Source organism: Anastrepha obliqua, chromosome 5 (genome assembly GCF_027943255.1).
Source record: "Anastrepha obliqua isolate idAnaObli1 chromosome 5, idAnaObli1_1.0, whole genome shotgun sequence".
NCBI lineage: Eukaryota > Metazoa > Arthropoda > Insecta > Diptera > Tephritidae > Anastrepha > Anastrepha obliqua.
The window spans coordinates 109980162-110001974 of record NC_072896.1 but is presented as its reverse complement, the minus strand read 5'-3'; the positions used below and the strand labels follow the sequence as shown (position 1 = coordinate 110001974).

The window sequence follows — 21813 nt, the reverse complement described above, 5'->3', positions numbered from 1 at the left end:
TGCTGGCTTATCGATGTACACCTTTTCTTTCAAATAACCCCAAAGAAAGAAGTCCAACGGTGTCAAATCACATGATCTTGGCGGCCAATTGACATCGCCGCGACGTGAGATTATTCGGCCATCAAATTTTTCGCGCAAAAGAGCCATTGTTTCGTTAGCTGTGTGACAAGTGGCACCGTCCTGTTGAAATCACATGTCGTCCACATCCATATCTTCCAATTGGGGCCATCTCACGATAGCGAACACTATTCACAGTAACTGGCTGGCCGGCCTCATATTGGAAAAAATACGGCTCAATGATGCCGCCGGCCCATAAACCGCACCAAACAGTCACTCTTTGTGGGTGTATTGGTTTTCGGGAAAGCAGTCTTGGATTATCATTAGCCCAAATGCGGCAATTTTGCTTATTGACGAATCCACTGAGGTGAAAATGTGCTTCATCACTGAAATGATTTTCATCACGAAGTGCGCGATATGCATTTTGATTTGAACGCCCGAATCACTTTAACGCGTTGCTCGATTATGTGTCTTTCCATAGTTCAAATTGAGTTAATCTGAAATTGAAAAATTTCAAATGAAATGTAGAAAAGAACTTGACGTTTAGGTGTGGTTTACATTCAAAATGGGCCCTTGAAATTTAATTACCTTTTATTTGACGCTAAGTTTTTTATTAGAAAATGTTTACTTTCGTACAGATGTTCAAGTGTGTAGCATGAACAAACAATTCAGGCAACTTTGCAGCAAAATATTTAATATATTTTCGGCCATTTTTATGACAATGCGTAGCCGCAGACGATACTGAAACCCGATCGGTCTCTACATAAACTTCAAGTTTTTTTTTTTGCCTGTCTAAAACCGCTCCTGTACTTATAAATGGTTACAACCACTTTGAAGTAAGTTTAATTTTTTATTTTTAACTTTTTTCTATTTTCATAAACATGCAGGTATCTCCATCCAAGCATTAAATTTTATCACTTTGTATGTTTTGAGAAAAATGAAATTTATTTCATGTGCACTTTATCATGAATTCTTGTTTATTTTGTATACATATGTACATAAATATAAATATACACACCTACAAGCACACTTGCTCGCTTGTGCAGAGAAACTAATACGATTTATGCATGAAATATGTTATTTAAGCATTTAGTACAAAAAAGCGAAAAATTGAAAATATTTTCACTTTTGTTGAGAGCTTAGAGTTTGGTTTTAAGATTTATTCATCTGCAATTTCAAAGTTCACTTAGAATAAATATATATTTTTATTAGCACGAATGTTCAGGTTACAAAATACAAAACTAAAAACAAAAAACAAGAAACAAAAACAAACTAGCAAATACAAACTAAATGCGCTACCACTACAAATACATAAGAAATAAAATCTATAATACGCGCTTAGAAAAAGTCAAGTTTAAATTTATGAAATAATTTCGAATACGTGGAACTTAAATTGGAGTTCGCGTCGCAAGAAACTCGACTTTACCACACTTGAGTATACCCCTCAACTAATGCCTTAGAATTAGAAGTACTTCAGAGTTCGCCTCGCTCAACCAAACTCATTAGCCGCAGTAGGCGATCATAGAGCAATCCACGTGCATCCACACCCCAAACAAAATCCAAATGATTGAACTTTGGATAAGCCACTAGAAATTTACCGATCACATTCGGCAGCTGCATGTGCAATTCTTCAACATCGACCGGCGTTGCAAGCCAATCGTTTTGTGCGTAGTGAAGCGCCACTTTGTTACGTACGCTTCCAATTTGATATTCGGGCGGTACGATGCTGTTGTAGATCCAGTAGTTGCGTATCCAACCGTAATCGAATTGACGGAAAAGCCCGGAATGTTTCAGCTGGCCGTAATGTTGCAGTTGCTTGGTGGCGGCACCGGCGGGCGTATGACCGAGAGCAACAGGCAGCATTGTCTAAACGAAAGATGTGGGAAATTGGTGAAATTTTAAGAAAAATATGTTGAAAATTAGTAAAATTTTAAGAAAAAGATGTGGAAAATTAGTGACATTTTTTTAATCGAAATTAGATTTCCGTTTAATTATTTTATATTAAAGAAATATTTAGTTTAAAAATATTGCAATGTATTTCGAGTGTGTCTCAAAAGTGAGAGCTGATGGTGGCCGGTCGGTTTTCTTAAGTAGTGATTCACCAAGAATCCAATTTTTTTGCCGCATCGTCGCTACAAATAAGTTATGCGGGTTATTCCTACATGACTATATCCCATCTATGCGATTGAGAAGCCTTATAAGTTTGTCTATGTCTCTACCAGCCAGCTCTTCAAGGTTCTCAAGGCTTAACAACCTCGGTTTGCCAAGGCTTAACAACCTCGCCTTCCAAATCGCAAAGCATTCACAGAGAAAGTGGGAGATATTTTCGTTTTTCTCTGGTTAGTTACAACTATGACAATATGAATTGCAAAGCTGATGGTGAACCCGGTTCATATAAGATATGAAACTCGTACATACATATTTCACTCTGGCAGCTTGACTGCAATTAAATCTCTGCAAAACGGAGCTCCTCGGACGTAACTATGAGGTCTCGAACCAAATTGCAAGAGGTGCCTCTATAAACGGCTCTACGTGATTGGAAAACAGTGAATGAACTCAGACAGGTGAAGGTATTTGGTTACTTCTTTGGTTGCAAGACATAAGTCATAAAAAGGCTGAATGGGATATAAGAAGCCAATTCGGCGCATCTTGTGGGCATCCCTTTATTCACAAGCAATCTCTACATCAGATCGGTCTACAGCGCGCAAGCCAACAATAGATGGACAACGGAGCCGACTTGTGAGATAACTGGAAAGATCTGGCCTAGTTGGAATGAGCACAGAACTAGGTCGCTCATGAAACTACACAGATTGGCCTACCATAAGAACAGTATTGGCAGCAAGACCGGGCTTAACGGCCTAACGAGAATCCATGTGTTTTCCTCTAATAACTTCTGTCGCAGCTGTAGGAAATAAAAAGAGGTGGAGGGCATTGAACATTTCCTCCACCACTGCACCGCTCTTGCCAGAACGCGATAATGCAGTCTACATTCTTACTTGATTGGATGTTTGGCCGATTTGGAATCGGCAGGAATCCACAGTATTTTATGTTTTATCTAAGAGACGAGGTGGCTTGAGTCTAGGCTAGTGGTATCACAAGGGACCTTTAGACCTAAGTGGGCTCCTTTGGTCCTTTATGGAGAGTGGCAACTGCCGTAAACTAACCTAACTTTACTTGCAAGGAGGTTCAAGCCGTTAGGTAGGCCTCACAGTCATTCACAATACACTGCATTTTCTCATGCACCGCTCGTGTCTATCCACGAAAACGGCTTGCGGGCTTAATCTTGAGAATATTCAAACGTCAGAGTATATTTTATGCAAACGTCCTGCTCTTGGATAGGCAGCGCTTGAAATAGTGCATCTATTTATTGAACTCTTGAACTAATAATTGAACTCATTAGCGTTGCAAATTCATCTATCAAGCACTTTTTTCGCATTCACTGATATGTCGAGGATCACGGTGATAGCCAGGGATACTGCAGCTCTAACTACAGAATTCTAACTATTCAGAATTAGCTTTATTATACACAACATACCCCCTTCATCAAAAAGTTCAAAATACAAGTTTATTCCTCAAAATGAACTTCAAAGAACTCCCCATCAACCAGTGATGGTAAATGATTTTTCGAAAAATCCCTACACAACCCAAAAAAATTCCCTACTTTTCCCTACGCTTACAAAAAATGTTCCCTATACAATTCCCAACATTTTTTCTCCTGTGTTTACACTATAATGAGGCACTTGCAACGTCAAAATTGAATTATTTGCTTAAGTTTTGGACTTGGTGCTATTTTGACACTTTATAATAAAAGCAAATTTTATTTCAAATATATATAAGTACACATATTTATTATATTAGAAACACAAATGTAAAGAAAAATTCAGCAAAAAGGCTAAAAATTAGACTTTTTCATTACATTCAGTTCTGTTTAAAGCAAGGCAGAGTTTTTATATTTTCAGAATCTGGCGAAGAACATGCTAAGTCTTAATTCAAAATTTCTGGAACCATTTGGTTTACTCGATTTTTTCTTAAAAAACTCTGTTTATTTTATGTGTCTTTTTTATTGCCTTCATATTTTTTTGGTGCATTTCTGATTCGGTGTGATTCTGAAAATCAGACTTGCCGCAGTTCAAAACTTTGTCGCACGCAGCGCATTTTCATTTGACTGGATCGTTAGCCACAGCTTCCAACCAGCCACAAAAATTGTCGTCCTCAAGCCACTCGTTATTGAACTTTTGTTTCCGATACTTGCATTGTTTTTTCTGGTGTTCCTCCAAAGAGTCAGTCGAAGAGGGGGAACTCATATATAACTATATATGCATTTTAAATATAAAAAAAGCTAAAACAAAATTATTTGCAAACTTACTTCAAAAGTGAAAAGCACCAGAAAACAAACAATTTTCGCGCGAAGAAAAAATCCTGTTAGCGTTAACGAAGAAAAAACGGCAATGTTGCCGTATTAACGCTTTTAAAAGTATTCTGCCATAAAGAAAAAAAGTCTGGCATGAAACCTTACTGCGGATTTCTATTTTAAATGAACTTTTCTAATTTTTCCCGCTATTTCAAATTTTTTTCTGTCCTTCTTGAAAATTTCTTACATTTACAGAATGTAACAACATCTGTCCTTCTTTTCCCTACACCCACATTTTTCGACAAAAATCCCTACATGTAGGGAATTTTCCCTACATTTACCATCACTGCCATCAACTGCAATGCACTAAAGCCAGCATTTGATCCAGCTCTCGAAACATTTCTGGAACTAAATTTTCGGTATAGCTTTCAGAGCCGTCTTCGATTTTTCCATTACCTCCGTTCGGCTGTTAAAATGCGTTGACTACAGCGTCACCTGGCGAGAGATTTTTGATCAAGATGGTATGTCCAGCATGTGAAATAACCCCACATTGCACTAATCACCCCCTCAAATGCTCATTTAAATCTGCTTATCTAACAGCAGACTCTACTCATTAATTTATCTAATACTGTGTCAACTACAGAAATGTGAGCCTTACTACACTGAATACTCCGGCTAAGATTCTAAACCCAACTTCATATTATTACTTGGTTCTTCTTTACCCCGTCTAATGCATACCCACCTCATTTGCCTGGGCCTTGTCGAAACCGGTGACCAAAAATATAATATTTGTGCAAATTTCCGTGGAAATTGTATCCTCATCACAGATAAATTGGCTGAACATCACTCGAAATTCACTACTGGGCAAAAATTCATGTGCGCCAATAAGTTTCAATAGTATCTGAGGGAAAAATAAAGAAAATGTTATTCAGCAAATTTTAACTTCTAAAATCTATACACATTTGCTTATACCCACACTGATAGGTTCCTGGAAGTAAGCCAAAAAATTTAGCACCGGACTTTTGCTGTGCTTGATGTATGCCACTGGTGCCAATGCTTGCATCAAGATGATCTTCTCACTATACTCCGGGTGCTCACTGCACATTATCCAAAAAGTCATGGTGCCCTGCGAGTGACCAATGTACTGCAATTTCTCACGATCCGTTTGCGCCAAAATGTAATCAATGCTAGCGGGTAGATCATATTTGCCGATTTCATGAAATGTGAAATCCCAGAATTTTGCATGCCGCGTACTGTACTTGGTGTGATTGCGTGAATAGGTGTTGCCGCGCACATTTGGCATCCAGACGTCATAGCCAGTCTCGTAGAGAAGGTAAGCTGGGATGAAAGAATAGAAGAAAAACAAGATTATAAATCTTTAGGCGGGTGGCGAATGAGTTAAAATATTATTTGCACACATAGATAATGCCAGGTTTTCTGAAAGTAAATAGGGGCTGACTTCTGAATTAACCTTTACTTTTTTCAGAAAGTTTAACAGATATTGCACAACTTATTTCTGAGGAAAGCACAGAAAAGATGAAGCTCCACTGTGATTTCGAAAACCCTGCAGCCCCGGTAGAATATGTGGAGGACTCAGGAAGTCCTCATTCAATTCCAAAATCGTAGCTATGTTACCGGTCATTCAACGGTCATTGAAAAACTAAGTTTACGAGTACCATTTAACTCCCCTGGCAGAAGCTGTGGGGAGCTTTCAGAGAAGGAGACTGTTGAGCACTTTATCTGTAAATATCCAGGTGTGGCAGCTAGATGATTAAGCTCACTGGGTGCTCCTTTCTTGGACAGCTTGGGCCAGTGTATCAACATAAATTCCACCAATCTTCTCCATTACATCAACAACTTTGCTAGCTGTAGATATCTGCCTGTTGGAGGTCTCATAATAGTATCAAAACGTCGCTTTAGTGATACTTGCGGAGTGCCAGAGTGGTAATTCAACCATTTCACCTTCCTATCTGACAAAGGTAAAAGGACCCCTATGTAGCAGGAGAATCTACGTTTCACTCGGGACAAAAGGAATTGATGATGATGACGAGATATTATTAAAAAATATTACTAGAACTTTGGATTAGTTATAAATAAGCAACATGAATTTCAAAGGGAGGTCGGTCGTCATCAAGGCTTCAGTGCGGAGGCAATTTGCTGCAACGTGGAAAAGTTTGAGCTAAAGGACACCCTTTTGAAATTTAACCCACCAACCATTTAGAGATGATTGGATAGAAAAATGTCACTTTGGCGCCGATCGGCGGAATTGGTTATCGACAAGGAATCATATCGGTTAATTATGCGGTACGATTTGAGCTGAATTCGTTAATGAGACGTTGGAGATCGAAGATCGATGTACGATCACCTTTTTTGGCTTAGCGGCTATATCACCAACCAAGGTTGCCGTTATTAAAGCAAACACAATACATATATCTATAAATATTGGACCAAGCGTCAATGCGTCTATTAAGATTGACAGTTTGGATGGGGCTTATGTCATGGCTGCATCATCAGGATTTTTTTAAATAAAAAAAAATCAAGCCAAGAAACAAAGAGAGATTTGGTGACTCCTAAAAAACTCAGTCTAAAAAGCTTTGGAAAGTAAAAGGGTTGATAGTCAAGGATGAAATGGGAGAAATAACAGAAAGAAATAGATATGATAGAATAGAGACAAAGAGGCAGCTACACCTGTGAGAATTTTTCATATTATTTAGCCAATCTAAAAATATCCTTCAGTTTGAGAGAACGATTTTTATTCATTCTCATGAAAGCCAAAATTCTTAGCTTTGCTCTAGCAATGCAGGGCAATCACAGAGGAAATACTCTGTGCTATCCGCCTGCTCTAAGCAAAACAGGCAAATCGGGTCCTCAATAATTCCAATGGTGGTTATATGTTGACCCCACTGGATTATGTTCAGTAACAATACCGACTATCAACCCAACGTCTTTTCTTCCAAGTTTTAGACGAAAGTTCCACAGTTTTCTATTCGGGTTGTCACAAAACACTTTGCAGTTCTGCAGCTTTCTAGACCGGACCATTGCTCCTTATGTAAATTCACATAATTGCTGATCCAATTCATAATTGCTACAGAACTTATTCCGATTATTAGCTCTGGCTCCTGTGGTGTAACCGCTGATCCACGGTTAGCCAATTCTTTGGAAATTTCATTCCCTTGTGCACAGCACTGTTCTGGAACCCATATTTGGCACTTATTCTGTCTTGCAACAGGTTCGTCTTACATTCTTGAACAATCTTTGAGGTTTGCTTTGCGTTCTCCTGACAGTCAAGCTGCACTAAGCAGGCTCCAACCTGTTTCCCGTTCCATTTTCTCTCAGTTATCCCATCTGCTACTTTCAGAATGGCAAACATTTCCGTTTGCAAAACAGTTTCCCTTCCTCCCATAGCAATATGAAGGATGAATTTGACGGCTGGATTATTTGAGGCCAAGGGTTCATTGATAGGTGCAAGCAATCATACAACTTGACACTCTTCGATTATTTTCCCGAAACCTTCGTCAAGTCCTTAGTCTATTCTAATAAACCCACGGCTTTGGACGAGCTTGAGATCAGATTACGAGAGAAATGGCATGTGGTACCATTCGGCTGAAAATAGAATATTTTAAGTCATATTCACGCGCGATTCGGAACAAAACCTTTATTGGGCATGACCCTGTATCAATTTTCCTTCGTTTTTAAAGAAATATACTCTGATTACATTTGCTTTCCATAACCACGATGTTGATAAGTCACCTGTGGACAATGCGACAATTTTGCCTACTGTGTCCGACATTAGAAGTGTAACCAATTAAAAAGGCCATAAAAGAATCCCTTTACTTTTACTCGAGATGACCACATTTTTCCTTGACAATGGCCTTGAGATGGTCCAGAAACGAATCGCAAACTGCCCGACTTGCAGGTATTTTGGCCCACTCCCGGACAATGGCTTTTCTCAGGGCCTCGAGACTGGTGAATTTTTTTTTCAGACCTTGCTTTCCAAAATGTCTCAAAGAAAATAATTCATCGGATTCGCGTCTGATGAATTTGAGAGTCATTGTGTGGACGTTAAGAAGTTCGGAACGTTGTTTTTAACCATTCTTGGTTCAGTGGAGTTTTGTGAGACGTTACCAAGTCCTCTTGAAACGTTTATGGTCTGCCACTGAAATGTTTGTCAGCCTCAAAGCAACCTTCGGAATACTAAGCGACTGGAGAGCGCCCAGCGGCTACAGCGGTCCAAACCTTTACCTGTGGCGGGTGCTGCCTCCGATGACTCAAATTCTCGTATGAACGGTCGGTCAAATGAACCCTATCGTTTTAGGAGTTAACGAATTACTCAATTTGAAAAATTTATTCGTCAGATATTCGGAAATTCATCCCTTTCGGCCAAGCGAAACAACTCCTTCGCTCTTTCAAGTCTGACTTGTTGCTGCTTTGGTGTAAGTCTGACTTGTTGCTGCTTTGGTGTGACTTTGAGATCATTTTTCAGTATGCGGCGGATGCTGCGGTCAGATATTTTCAGTTATTTCGCCATTTGATGGGCAATTCGTCGGGGATTTCGCTCAAGTCGCTTCTCACTTTTTGAACCATTTCACGTGACGTTGCAGTCTTTTGTTGAACACCACTATGACGTTTCGTGATGCTACCAGTATCATTGTAACGAGTAATGGTGCGATAAAAATTATTTTATTTACTTTAAGGTGCTCGAGCTCACAAACAAATCGCAATATGCTACAGCGCGCTTGCAAACAATACTCTGGACTGTCATTTGGCCAACTAGCAGACAGCTGATAGCCGTGCATCAGCTGCGCGAGTGGTCTGAAGTTGGTTACACTTCGAGTGCCGGACCCTGTATTCACAAAGCTACTGAATTATAAGTAAGTCTCAGCCGCGAACAAAGATTTACAGTAATACATTTTTTATGGAGACTAATTTTGAAAACCAACTCTCATTGCTTGGCTTTAAGTATTCAATGTCAGACAATACTGAATGAACAACAACGGCCAGTATGACTAGGCAAATTGTAATTAAGTCAGAGTTTCTCACTAATTATTTTTTCGTTTTAAATTCAATGTAGTAACCGTTATTCTAGCGCACTAGTAAAGCTGCCCATGGCATGAAATACACCACAGCGCATGGTGAAAAAATTTCCTCTGGCATTCATAACTCGTTCGCATCGTAATGCTGATGTTGCATATTTTGTTTCCAGTGCGTCGTTACCTATTGCAGGTGGGGTTTTATAACAAAATTCATATAAAGATTGCGGAACGGTTGTTTGTAACGGAGTGTAGTCTGAGAAACATGAAATTAATAATTGGAAATAAAGGTTTGCACTTTTATGCCCTCTACTCTTCACAATACCTCAAACTCAGCTTCCTCGTATAGCCCTGGCTTGAGCTGAGCGTTTGAGCCTCTCTTTTAGCTGTATTAAACCGAGATGTTTACTTCTTCCCCTCGCTATGGCTACGCCTTCGAGAGCAAGTGTGGTGGTGTTTCTGGAGATATGTCGCGGAATAGATAAGAGTCGTCAAACGATGACTGGAGTGGCCAGTAAAAATGTCTATGAGCATTTTCAATTTATCTTAGGGAGGCTTCTACGAAATTATAATATCTTCCGAATATACTCTCCCAGTGAGAGCTTTGTCACACGTAACTTGACAGTTAGCGTTTCTTAGCCTTAGCTCTTCAACTCTGAGCTGAGTCGCCTTGATGGTATGTTGTCCCATGTCTGGGAAAGGCGCGAGTCCAGTTGGTTTTTAGCCAATACTTTCGCTTCGTCGATATGGATTTGTGTCCCGGAGTCCTAATGAGCTTAATGCGATTGCACACCCTAATAAGCTTAATCTTTATATGGACTTCAGGACTATTGCGGACTTCACCTCAAAGGATGGTAGGATCTTAAGTGGCCTGACTATGGCTCCAATTTGCAATCAGTAGTTTATTTTTAGACTGATCTCTGGAAGATATTTGGACAACTACTCATTGGCGTTGACAGCTTTATTTAGAAACCAAATATCCCCGCGCGCATGCCTTCGGGTGTTTTCGTGTCATCTGTGTACCAGAGCAGTGTAAACTATTAGAACTTCATCTCAAGGCAAGGGGTACTATAACTTACTTTAATATCTAGACCAAGGATCCAAAATCTTTGGACCAAAATTTGCGCTGTTTCCCTGGTATGCAGTATCAGTTTCTCGAAGCAGTGTAATAAAAGGTGGCGCAAAACTAATCACGCTATCGGAAGATTTATAATTTTGGTAGATGGCGTCGTATGTCAATCATATTTGACACTTTTGAACTACCAGCAAACAAACAGAAAAGCAAGGGGGCGTGTAAAGCTCCGTCAAAATAGAGATTTTCATCACTAAAAATCATTATTTTTGTTTTATTTAGTAAAAAAGTTGTACGAAAAAAGTTGGATGATTAATTTTGTGCCATCTTGTATAATACAGGTTAACACAAATTTTAAGCCAAAATATATACTACACTTTCCCGAAGGTTTTTGACATGCTAAGTCCGAATGTGAACTCAGAATAGCTTCAGTATGCCAGATTTCAAGTTATATTTGGCGTTATGTAAGGTAAGGTTAAAGGCGGCCGCCGTAGCCGAATGGGTTGGTGAGTACCATTCGGAATTCACAGAGAGAACGTACAGGGTTTGATTGAAAAGTAATGAGCCTTATTTTTTTAAGCAGTTTTATTAAACCTTTTGGCTTACACAACTAATATTCTTCAAAATAGGGCCCTTGAGCCTTAATACACCGCTAGTAGCAGTCCTTCCACTGCAGGAAACATTTTTTCAACTCATCCGCCGGAATCGCGTTCAATTCGGCTGTCACAGTTTTTTGGATCGCCTCAATGGAGCCGCAACGCCTCCCCTTAAGCTTTCTTTTCAGGCGCGGGAACAAGAAGAAGTCCGGAGGAGACAGGTCTGGGCGGTAGGGAGGGCGGGGAAGCACCGGAACCCCATCTTGGCCAATGCAGAGGTGCAGAGGAGGGCGGTGTGCGCCGGCACATTGTCATGATGAAGGGTCCAATTGTTGACGAGGTCGGGCCGAACCCGGGCGACGCGGTTTTTCAGCCGAAGGAGCACTTCTTTGTAAAATGCCGCGTTTACAGTGCTTCCTAGAGGTACAAACTCCTTGTGGACGATGCCTCGAGAGTCGAAAAAGACGATCAGCATGGTTTTGACTTTGGATTTCGACATTCGCGCCTTCTTGGGTCGTGGCGACTGGCCCAACAAACTTTTAAAACAGCTTTCACGCGCGGAGCGATGTTGACTGCACCGCTGTTGCCAGCGAACTGAGACCGATTTCTAGTGGAAGGGGAAGGTCCAACGATCATTTTCCCCCACCAGCCGATTCGGTTGATCACTTGGCAGACGCTCCGCGAGGGATGGCTCATTACTTCTCAACCAAACCCTGTAGGTTCAAATCTCGGTGAAACACCTAAATTAGGAAAAACATTTTTCTAATAGCGGTCACCCCTCGGCAGGCAATGACAAACCTCCGAGTGTATTTCTGCCATGAAAAAGCTCTTCATAAAACATCTGCCGTTCGGAGTCGGCTTGAAACTGTAGGTCCCTCCATTTGTGGAACAACATCAAGACGCACGCCACAAATAGAAGGAGGAGCTCGGCCAAACACTCAAAAACGGTATACGCGCCAATTATATATATATATAAGGTCAGATGGGTCAGGTGAGATTAATTTTTTTAATTCCAATACTTTCAGCTTATCTGCATAAACAACAGACTGCAGGGTGCGCAAACCTCAAACTCAAAATCCAACTCTTGTCACGGAAGTGTGACTAACAGCAACGCAAAGTATGGATGTGCAACATAGGTTCCGATGACTAATATAAGGAACTATCTCGTAAGGAGTAAGCATACAATTCTGAGGAGAATTTTTGGTCTTACAGAATAAAACATAGCAATGAGATCGAAGAACTTATAAAAGAACAAAACATAGTGCGCTTCCGGAAGGCGCAACGTCTTCGAATGAATGCCAACAGAATTGCAAAGAAGACTTTGAACTCTCGCATTTTTGGCAGCAGAAAGCGCGGACGGCCAACAAGAAGGTGGAAAAATGATTAAAAGATGACCTGCGTGGCATTAACAATCGAAAAAGCCATGCAGTGAACCGAGACGTCTGGAGAAATATTGTAAAAGAAAGCATTGACTTATTTCGAGCTGATCGGACTACTATTTGTCCCCAATTTGAAGAAATGGCTGGCGGGAAAAGGATTTTATTCAAACGAAGAGATGATTGCAGAAACGAATGCCTATTTTTCAGACTTGCATAAATCCCATTATTTGGAAGGGATCAACATCCTAGAACAGCGTTGAACGAAGTGCATAAGCCTAAAAGGAGACGTATTAAGACAATTAAGTAGTTTTTGTTTTGCGCGAAATTTTCAAACGACCTTCCTATTTTAAGATAATTTTTTTAAAAGCAAATGTTTACTTTAATGCCAGCATTCAAGAATGTAGCCACAACAGGCAATTTATGCAACTTTTGAGATACTTTGAAAAGGGTTTTTAAGGAGTTCACCGCAGCCATTATTGTCATCTGCAATAGCTGTTGGGAGTATTATTTCGGGCGCTTATGATGCCATTTTTACTGTTACTTCAGCCTCTTCCGCAGTTTGTAGTTTTTTGTTCTTTGTATTATTCGTATTCATGTTGTATGGGCCCCAACTTCTAAGCCGTTATCCATATTCCGATGCGTAGTCACCATTGACAATTCCATGGTTATCTTATGTTTACGTTGGTGAGTGTAAGCACCATAAAAGCCTCTCTTGTTCTAAATGGTTACAACCACATTGAAGTAAGTTTTATGATCTAATATTTTTTTTTCTATTTTGATATTTATAAAAATTGATTGTCACTTTGTATTCCCATATTCCCAGTTTTCTCTCTGTTTTGCACGTCAAATTCAACGCCAATTTCAACGAAGTAATTTGTTGTTTACATCTTTGCGTGTGTATATAGGTATGTGTGTACTTTTGCTGACCTCATGCCCAGCCATTATTGTCTAAGGTTATCATTGTGTACTTATTCAGATATTTCAAAAGTGACTTTTGCTAAAAAAAATGTTAAATGTGTAAATTAAGCTTAACATTTTTCTCACTGTGAAATGGCATTGCTTAGTTTTATATATTTACTTATTAAGTTGCAGTGGCTAATTTGATTTTGTAAAATCCATTACCAATGATAATTCAAATAATAAATTACGCTCACGCCTTCTCTAAATTGTGCAATTAGTTTTTACAAAAAAAAATTTACAAGCGTCCACCTGCAATAATTAATGTAGACAAATTACTATGAAATTAGTATCATTCATGAAATTTTAGTTTCGTTGTCATTTTCGTAACGCGTGGGAGCAAGTCGCACAATGGAGCGCATTAGTTAGCTAACGCTCCAGAAAAGTGAACAAAAAGTATGAGGAAAGAATTTGAATTTCCCGCCGTTTCATCACTGCTCCCACTTGTGTTCATGTTACCACGAAATTATTTCCAAATTAAAGCGCTAAGAAGCGGACAGTTGGCCCATAGCTAAATGCAAGCAGGTGCTCAGGTAGGTTGCTACTTAAGCTTTCAAATATCGCAGCACCAGTGTGAGAAGGACAAATCTGATATTCGTCTCTCAGTATGTGCCATTTGTATAGCTTACAAGTACTCGAAACATTCCTCTTGGATGATTCTTAATCGTTATCGTTTTCGTGTGATGCTTTGCTATGATTTTCGACGTGGATGGAACAGTTTGCCTATCCACTAACTGCAACAGCCTTAATTCGCTGGTTACTTCTTTAGATTACGAGTTTCGTGATGATCATTCAAAATTCGTAATGCGTTGCTATGCTTACGTGAACCGACATTGCAAGATCGTCTAGCCGCATAGCGTGAGATTGAGGCGTGCCGGGACATAAGTTTCACTGTTATTTGTACGTGCATTCATTCCAGCCTGCACTAAGTCATGGCCGTCAAAAAGATTTACTGGCGCCGAATACCTCCGCAAAATGATGCTCATGTTAATTGATGCAAAGAAATGTTGAAACGCATGCAAAACTTATTGATCCTCATATACAATATTTTGGGGTACAAAAAATGGATTATAAAAATCGACTTCAAAATCATATCAAGTGATTTCAAAAACTCCCGGCTAAGGAATTTCAAGCCAAATCGATAGATTTTTTTGTAACCTTTCCGCCTATAAGATCCGCCATTTTGTTCTTTTTTTTTGTGTTTTCAAATTCAGGCCACATAACTTTTTGGATTCTGCAACTCAACGTAGAAGAAAGTTACCCGTCCTAGAACTCGACCAGCGACATTAAATGCAATGTTTCGAAGAGGTCAAGATAAACAAATGGTAAATTTACAATATTGGGCAAGAAAGTGGAAGCGAGAAAGAAGAATCTGCTAATTAAGTGCTTGAAATACAGCGACATTTATATGGAGGGTCGGTTCAGTAAAATTTTAAAGGCGTAGAGCAAATTTTACGAAGATTTTCTGGGGTTGGTGTCGAAATTCTGTATGTACAAAATTCTAAAAACAAAATTCTGCTTTTTAAAATTCTGCTTTTTTAAAATTCTGCTTTTTTAAAATTCTGCTTTCTAAAATTCTGTATTACAAAATTCTGTATTAAAATATAATGTTAACAATGTTAAAGAGGTAATGTAATTATTTAATTTATTATTATTATTATTTTTTATTATTATTCGAGATATTAAATAAAAAATAATAATAATAATAATTTTTTCTTCAGTTTCGATAGAATCCACAGTATTTTTGCGTAGAACTCTTCTAAAAAAAACGAACAGCTGCGAAGAATTATTAAGAAAAGAAATAAATTAAGTCACACTACATATTTAAAAAGAATTCCAAAAAATATTGTAATTGGCTAAACTAAAATATTGTTATCGCTTAAACATATACATATGTATATTTATGGAATAAATGTATATTTTGTTACTTCTTGTATGACGAAAATCACAAAACTTAAATAAAGCAGCATTTTTCGCATTAAACATGCAGAATTTTGAAAAAGCAGAATTTTGGAAAGCAGAATTTTAAAAAGCAGAATTTTAAAAAAGCAGAATTTTAAAGAGCAGAATTTTTTTGCAATTTACAGAATTTTGTCACCCAGAATTTTGTAATACAGAATAATGACACGCTCCCGATTTTCTGTACTCATTCTGTGCGGTTATTCTGTAGATGGTTTTAATCCAATTTTGTTTTTGAATAACTTTTTTTACAAAATACAAAAAATACTTTTTTATTATATGCAAAAAAAAAACATATTTTGAGTGGCGCAAAATTAATCATCCAATGTAGGTTTTTGAATAACTTTGCTTCTAAATACAAAAAATTATTTTGAGTGAGTGATGCAAAATAATCATCCATTTTTGTTTTTAACAACTCTTTTACTCTACATAAAGAAAATATTTTGAGTGAGTAATTTGAGTGAGCAAAATTAATAATCCATTTTTTTTAATAAACTTTTTACTTAATAAAAAAAATACTTTTAGTTCTTAAGCTCTAAAATTCTATGAACTAAAATTTGAATATAAAATTCTATTTTTCATTTCTGCTTAAAAAATGTGAATTTTTTATGAAAATTTATCGAATTTTTTAAATTTACATAAAGTTTGAATTTTGGAAGCAAATGGTTTTCATGCAAGGTGGCACAAAATTAATCATCCATTTTCGTTTTTTAATAACTTTTTTATTAATACAAAAAGTGCTTTTTTAATAAACTTTTTTACTTAATAAAAAACAAGAATGTTTTGCTCTTAAACTATAAAATTCTATGAGTTATAAATTGCATAATCGGGGCTCTTTTTTAATTTCTGCTTAAAAAATGTGAAATTTTTCTTAAAATTTATCGAATTTTTAAAATTTACATAAAGTTTGAATTTTAGAATCAAATGGTTTTCATACAAGGTGGCGCAAAAATGAGTTTGAGTGAGTGGCGTAAAATTAATCATCCAAATTTGGTTTTTTAATAACTATTTTATTATATAAAAAAATATTTAGAGTAGGTGGCGCAAAATTAATCATCCATTTTTGGTTTTTAATAATTTTCTTACGCTATAAAAAAATTGTTTTTGAAGGAGGGGCGCAAAATTAATCATCCCTTTTGGTTTTTTAATAAATTTCTTACAAAATAGAAAATAATGACTTTGAGAGATGGAAATCTCTATTTTGACGGGACTTTATGCGCCCCATTGCTTTTCTGTTTGTATGCTGCAGCTGTCTAGTTCACAAGTGTCAAATTCGATTGACGTACGACACAATTTGCAAAGATTATAAATCTTCCGATAGAGTGGTTAATTTCGCGCCACGTTGTATGTGTATGTACAGCTGGCGTATATATTCTCTATTAGGTGTTTGGGCGATGATTTTTAAGAGAAAAGTTTTTTCATATAAGAAATGCACTCAAAGTTTTGGCAATACCTTTTGAGACGCAACCAAAAAATTATGTCCATAGTAGGCAAAGTGCCTGAGACCGATCAGTTGGTAGACACTCATAAGCACATTCGACTCAGAGGGCCGCCAATCTTTAGTGGATGTCGTTCTGCCTCATGCTATATGGTAGTGAAACGTGGACACTCAGAGGTGCGGATAGACAGAAGCTGCTGATTTTCGAGAGGAGAGTTCTGCGAAAAAATTTTGGCGCGATATGTGATAAACGCGAGTGGCGGAAACGCTACAATCATGAAGTCGAAAAACTATGTACGTATATGCGTACCTATCTGTGATAACTACAATCATGATCAACAGATTGAGATGGGTAGGGCACATATTGCGGGCTACCACGAATTACCCCCTTGAACAAATTCTATTCGGTAAATGCTTAAATGCATGGACGGTGTCGAGATAGACGCAGACTTATTGGGATTTCGTGCGTGAAAGACACATGGACGAAACCGAGATATTTGGAGTCATATACTACATACAGCAGGCGACCAGGTTTGTCCAGCCAACAATGATGATGATGGTATTTTGAAAGTACACTCCTCTGATAAAAGAAAAAAACTCGAGCGTTGGACCGTTGTTACCCGAAACTTTTTAATGGCAGAAATGCATTCGCAGTGTTGACTTTGCCTGCTGAACAGCGTTCGCTTTCTGAAGAGTGATGTTTCTATCATTTTCATAGAGATCGTATCTAGAACTGCTAGTACAGGGTGGTCCATATACTGTTTTTTGTGTAATCATTTGTAATTTTGACAATGACAGCTCTCACCTGTTGGAAATCTTGACAGAAAGTCGAAACGAAATGATTCGCTTTACGCTCGAACAAGGTTGTGAAATATTGCAAACTTATTAGGTTTGGAGAAAAAAAATCCATTATTTTCTTGGCACATGGCTGAAGTGATCGATATCTCTTCACATTAAAAAAAATTCTTTGCTGTTTTTTGTTTGTTCCATTCAGTGGTGAGTTACAGGGTGTTAACAATGGAAGTCAACAAAGGCAAAATTCGTTACATTTTGCAGTTTTTCTTTGATAAAGGCGAAAATGCAAGCCCGGCCGATGAAATTGTGAAGGGTGTTTATGGTGGCGATGCTATAACAGTTAATTACGCACGATTTTGGTTTCGTGAATTCTGTTCAGGCAGTTTTGATGTTAAAGAGAATGTCGTTAATGCAAAAATTTCGATAAAATCACAAAAATAATTGAAGTTGGCCGGCATGTTAATAGTCGTAGCATCGCCCAGGAGCTGAAGATCGACCATAAAACAATTTTATAACTTTTTCGCAAATATTTGACGCAAAAATAATGAATTTCTTTTTCCCCAAACTAATATTTCCAACGCGAATGTTGTGTATCCCTAAACAGTGCATTTATTGAAAATAATTCAAAATCGTCACGTCGGACGACACTCATTTTCATCTCGTTGGCTGTGTTAGCAAGCAAATTTGGCGCATCTGGGGATAGTAAACCCCACAAGTGAACGTCGAGAAGACAATGCATCCTAAAAGAGTGCCTTTTGGGAGGGGATTTTAGAATCCAGTTCCATTAATAACGGGAATGTTTGCTCTTTCGAATAAACTAATAAAAAAAATGATTTTTCTTCTTCTTTTTTTAATTGTATGTACCACCCTGTATATCACGTGCACACACACAATAACAAAGTATCGCGCATCACTTACCCAACCCCTTATCGGGCCCCATCATCACCCAAGTCGCTGACGAGTCCAGTAATCCATGCATTAATAGCACCGGCATGGCGCCTTTTCGTGGAATGCGATGAATTTCCAAAATGTAGCCATCATCGGTAATCGTATGATGTATTTCAGCTGGAAAACCATACTTGCGTATCAACTCCGGCTACATGAAAGACACGAAAAGAGCGCGCGCAATTTGAATTTAAAATTTTTGAAATTTATTCCTCAAAAAAATATTCTTTACCGTCTTCAAATGTGAGTCTTCAAGCACATTTGGATCCAAATTTACGGCGTTGCCAACACTTTCCAAAATGGAACGACCGAATTGCGGTATGTTGAATAGTGAATAACGACCGAAATTTAAGGAAAACAGACTCGGTTCATCTGCTGCGCTGGGTGTGGAACAGATGCAGAGCAAAAGAAGTGAAAACACCACGAAACAATTGGCGCGCGACATGTTGTGGCCAGTGCGACGGGCAAATGTAAACTGAACGCGTTGCACGAGATCAGGGCTCGAGATTTTTGTTTTTTGTTTTCTGTTTTCTTTTTCCTCTTCTTTTTTGTTTTTGTTTTTCTTTTCGTTTATCGGTGTGAAAATTTTGTGTACTCACAAAAGGGGGCTCGACGCGCTTTTGTGTTTTTTCTTGTTTGTGCCACCGAATGCGTACTCACTTATGGCAGGGCGTGTTTTTCGCTATTAATCACTGTTAAAATTTATTTATTTTTACTTCAGTAAATTAAAATTAGACGAAACACATTATTTCTTCATTCTGTTTGTTTTTTGTGAGCACAACCTCATTGTTTGGCGATTAAGCGTTGAATGCGATTAGTATTTGGCCACATGGTGCGCGACACTGACCAATATTGAAGGGATTGATAAGTATTATTGAGTTTGATTATATTTTATTAATATGCACACATGTATATGTACATATATATGTATGTATGCGAATTCACGCTACTGATAAAAACCACTGTAATTGACGCTTATCAGCGGTTGAGTTGACGCACAAAGGCAAATGCCCGCGCTAGTTCCGATCGTTAATAAAGCGCGGCTGATGATCTGCGTAAAAATATAAATGCGCGTATGTGTGGAATTGTGCCCATATCCGCATCTGCATTTACTTGCGTATGCGTGCGCTTGTATATGTGCGTAACTCGTATTCACAAGTCTGACTTCACAAGCGCTGGATTAATCAATAATATTTCAGCCCCGTCGTACGTTATTTGCAGCCACCAACTGCAGACTGTCTTCGAGTCAGCGTTACTTGATAGCAACTACTCAAGCCCACTTAGTTTGTGATGAAGATTTGCGCGCTCTCGCCTTCAAAGTCACTGAGGCGTATTAAATATTGCGGCAACATGTTGCTAGCAACATTAAGCGTGCAATTTTTTTGCTTGCAAATGTTTACATGCTTTTTTTCATTTTTTATGTAAGCAGTAATTTAGCACTTTTTATTGCTTCAAATGATCGCGCACATTTTCGCTACACTGTTCGTACTTATGAAACATTTTTTTTTAATTTACTTCACCCCAGTAGAATCCAACACATTGCGGTTGGCGAAGATTATCGGTAGTTTCACTTTTTCACAAAATTTGTTGTTGTGTTGCTGCATATTCTAATATTTATTTTTTTGTTTTTTGCTTGGAATGCTTGTAATCGTACACCTTTGGCCGCGCTTGATAAGTGACCGACCAAAGGACAGTTTATGCAAGCTGCTGCTCGTTACTCAAGTTCAAGCTTAGTAGCTGTAAAATGATCATGCGAGTGTGCATGTATATGAGTATGCAAATGTTGCTACACCTGCGCTCAAAATAATAAGAGCGGAAGGAATTTCTAAGTTTAAAAAAAGTTTTTTTTTGTATTATTATATATTTTTTTTTAATTCATCATGATTCATAACACTGTGCCACAGTGATATTATACTTTTATGGAGACCTAGCACAACTTGTAGATATAGTAAAACTAAGAAAAATGGTATGGGAGAAATTTCCAATACACCCCCAAAATCTCGTTTTATGGCCAAAAAACCGTTTTTCAGTAGGTTGATGTGAACAATCACTCCTTACTTCACCAATTTCCATCCGATTTCTAATTTTTTTTTTAGTTCGAATGAACAAAAACAAGCCTTTTTGACAGTGTGTTCATAATTTTTTTTAAATTGAAAACTGACGAGACTGTAGTTGTAAGTTTTTGGAATTTTTTGGTTTTTCTCCATTTTTTCAACTTTGACATCATTTTTAAGATATTATCCGATATTGAGTATTTTTTTTAGTACACCATCATTATGGTAAATTTAATTTTGCATCGAAAAAGCTATATTTTATTGTAATTGGATGACAATTCATAGAGTTGTGTGAGTTTTTGCGTTTTGAAGCATGAAAATGATAACAAGTGCCATTATAAACACATAATATTTAGTGGAGTATAGATATACAGTACAGTGCAGCACTGTACCCATTAATTCGATGTTTTGGGTGCTCAAAAATGCAGTTGTTTGAGCCGATGTGTGAGAGCTCGCATTGTCCTGGTGAAGAGTGATCCGTCTTTGGCGATTGGTTTTCCTAATTTCTTGGAAGACAACTGGCAAACAAATGGTTCTGTATAACTCAGAATTTACTGTTCTGCGTTGTTATAGTGGTACGGTTGCGACATGTCCAGTTTTTCCGAAAAAACAGGTTACCATTTGCTTGGAAGTGCTTCGTGCGCGAACAACTTTTGTTGGATTTGGCTCATCTTGAAACACCCATATAGTCGACTGCTGTTTACTTTCGGGCTCATACGCGTAAATCCATGATTCATCACCTGTCACGATGCCATAGACGTGTTTCGAAGCCCCGCGATCGTATTTTTTGAGCATTTCCTTCGACCAATCGGCACGAGCCTTTTTTGAGCGATTGAGAAATTGTGTGGGATCCAACGCGAACAAATTTTTTTGACAGTCAAATGTTTATGCAATATTGAATGTATGCTGGTTCCACTAACGCCTAAGATTGTCTCAATCTCACGATAGGTCACATGACGATCTTGCAATATCAGTTCGCGCACAGCATCAATGGTTTTCGGAACAACAACTGATTTTGGACGACCTTCACGAAATTCGTCTTGGAGTGAACTACGACCACGATTGAATTCACCATACCATCGATAAATACTGATCCTTGATGGAGCTTCATCGCCCAAAAACGAATTAAGTTCATCCATGCAATGTTGCTGAGTTAATCCACGTCGAAAGTTGTAAAAAA

At 38.1% G+C, this 21813-nt stretch overlaps 1 protein-coding gene across 1 annotated transcript; it reads right to left on the bottom strand.

The window, feature by feature from the left end:
• Positions 1-1289: 1289 nt before the first annotated feature.
• LOC129248160 (lipase 3-like) lies at positions 1290-19849 on the bottom strand. Its single transcript, XM_054887607.1, has 5 exons — positions 18812-19849; positions 18553-18730; positions 5385-5746; positions 5151-5309; positions 1290-1923 (listed from the first exon to the last, which is right to left on the bottom strand). The coding sequence occupies exons 1-5, from the start codon at positions 19022-19024 to the stop codon at positions 1531-1533; spliced, it is 1305 nt and encodes a 434-aa protein (XP_054743582.1). The 5' UTR covers positions 19025-19849; the 3' UTR covers positions 1290-1530.
• Positions 19850-21813: the final 1964 nt, after the last annotated feature.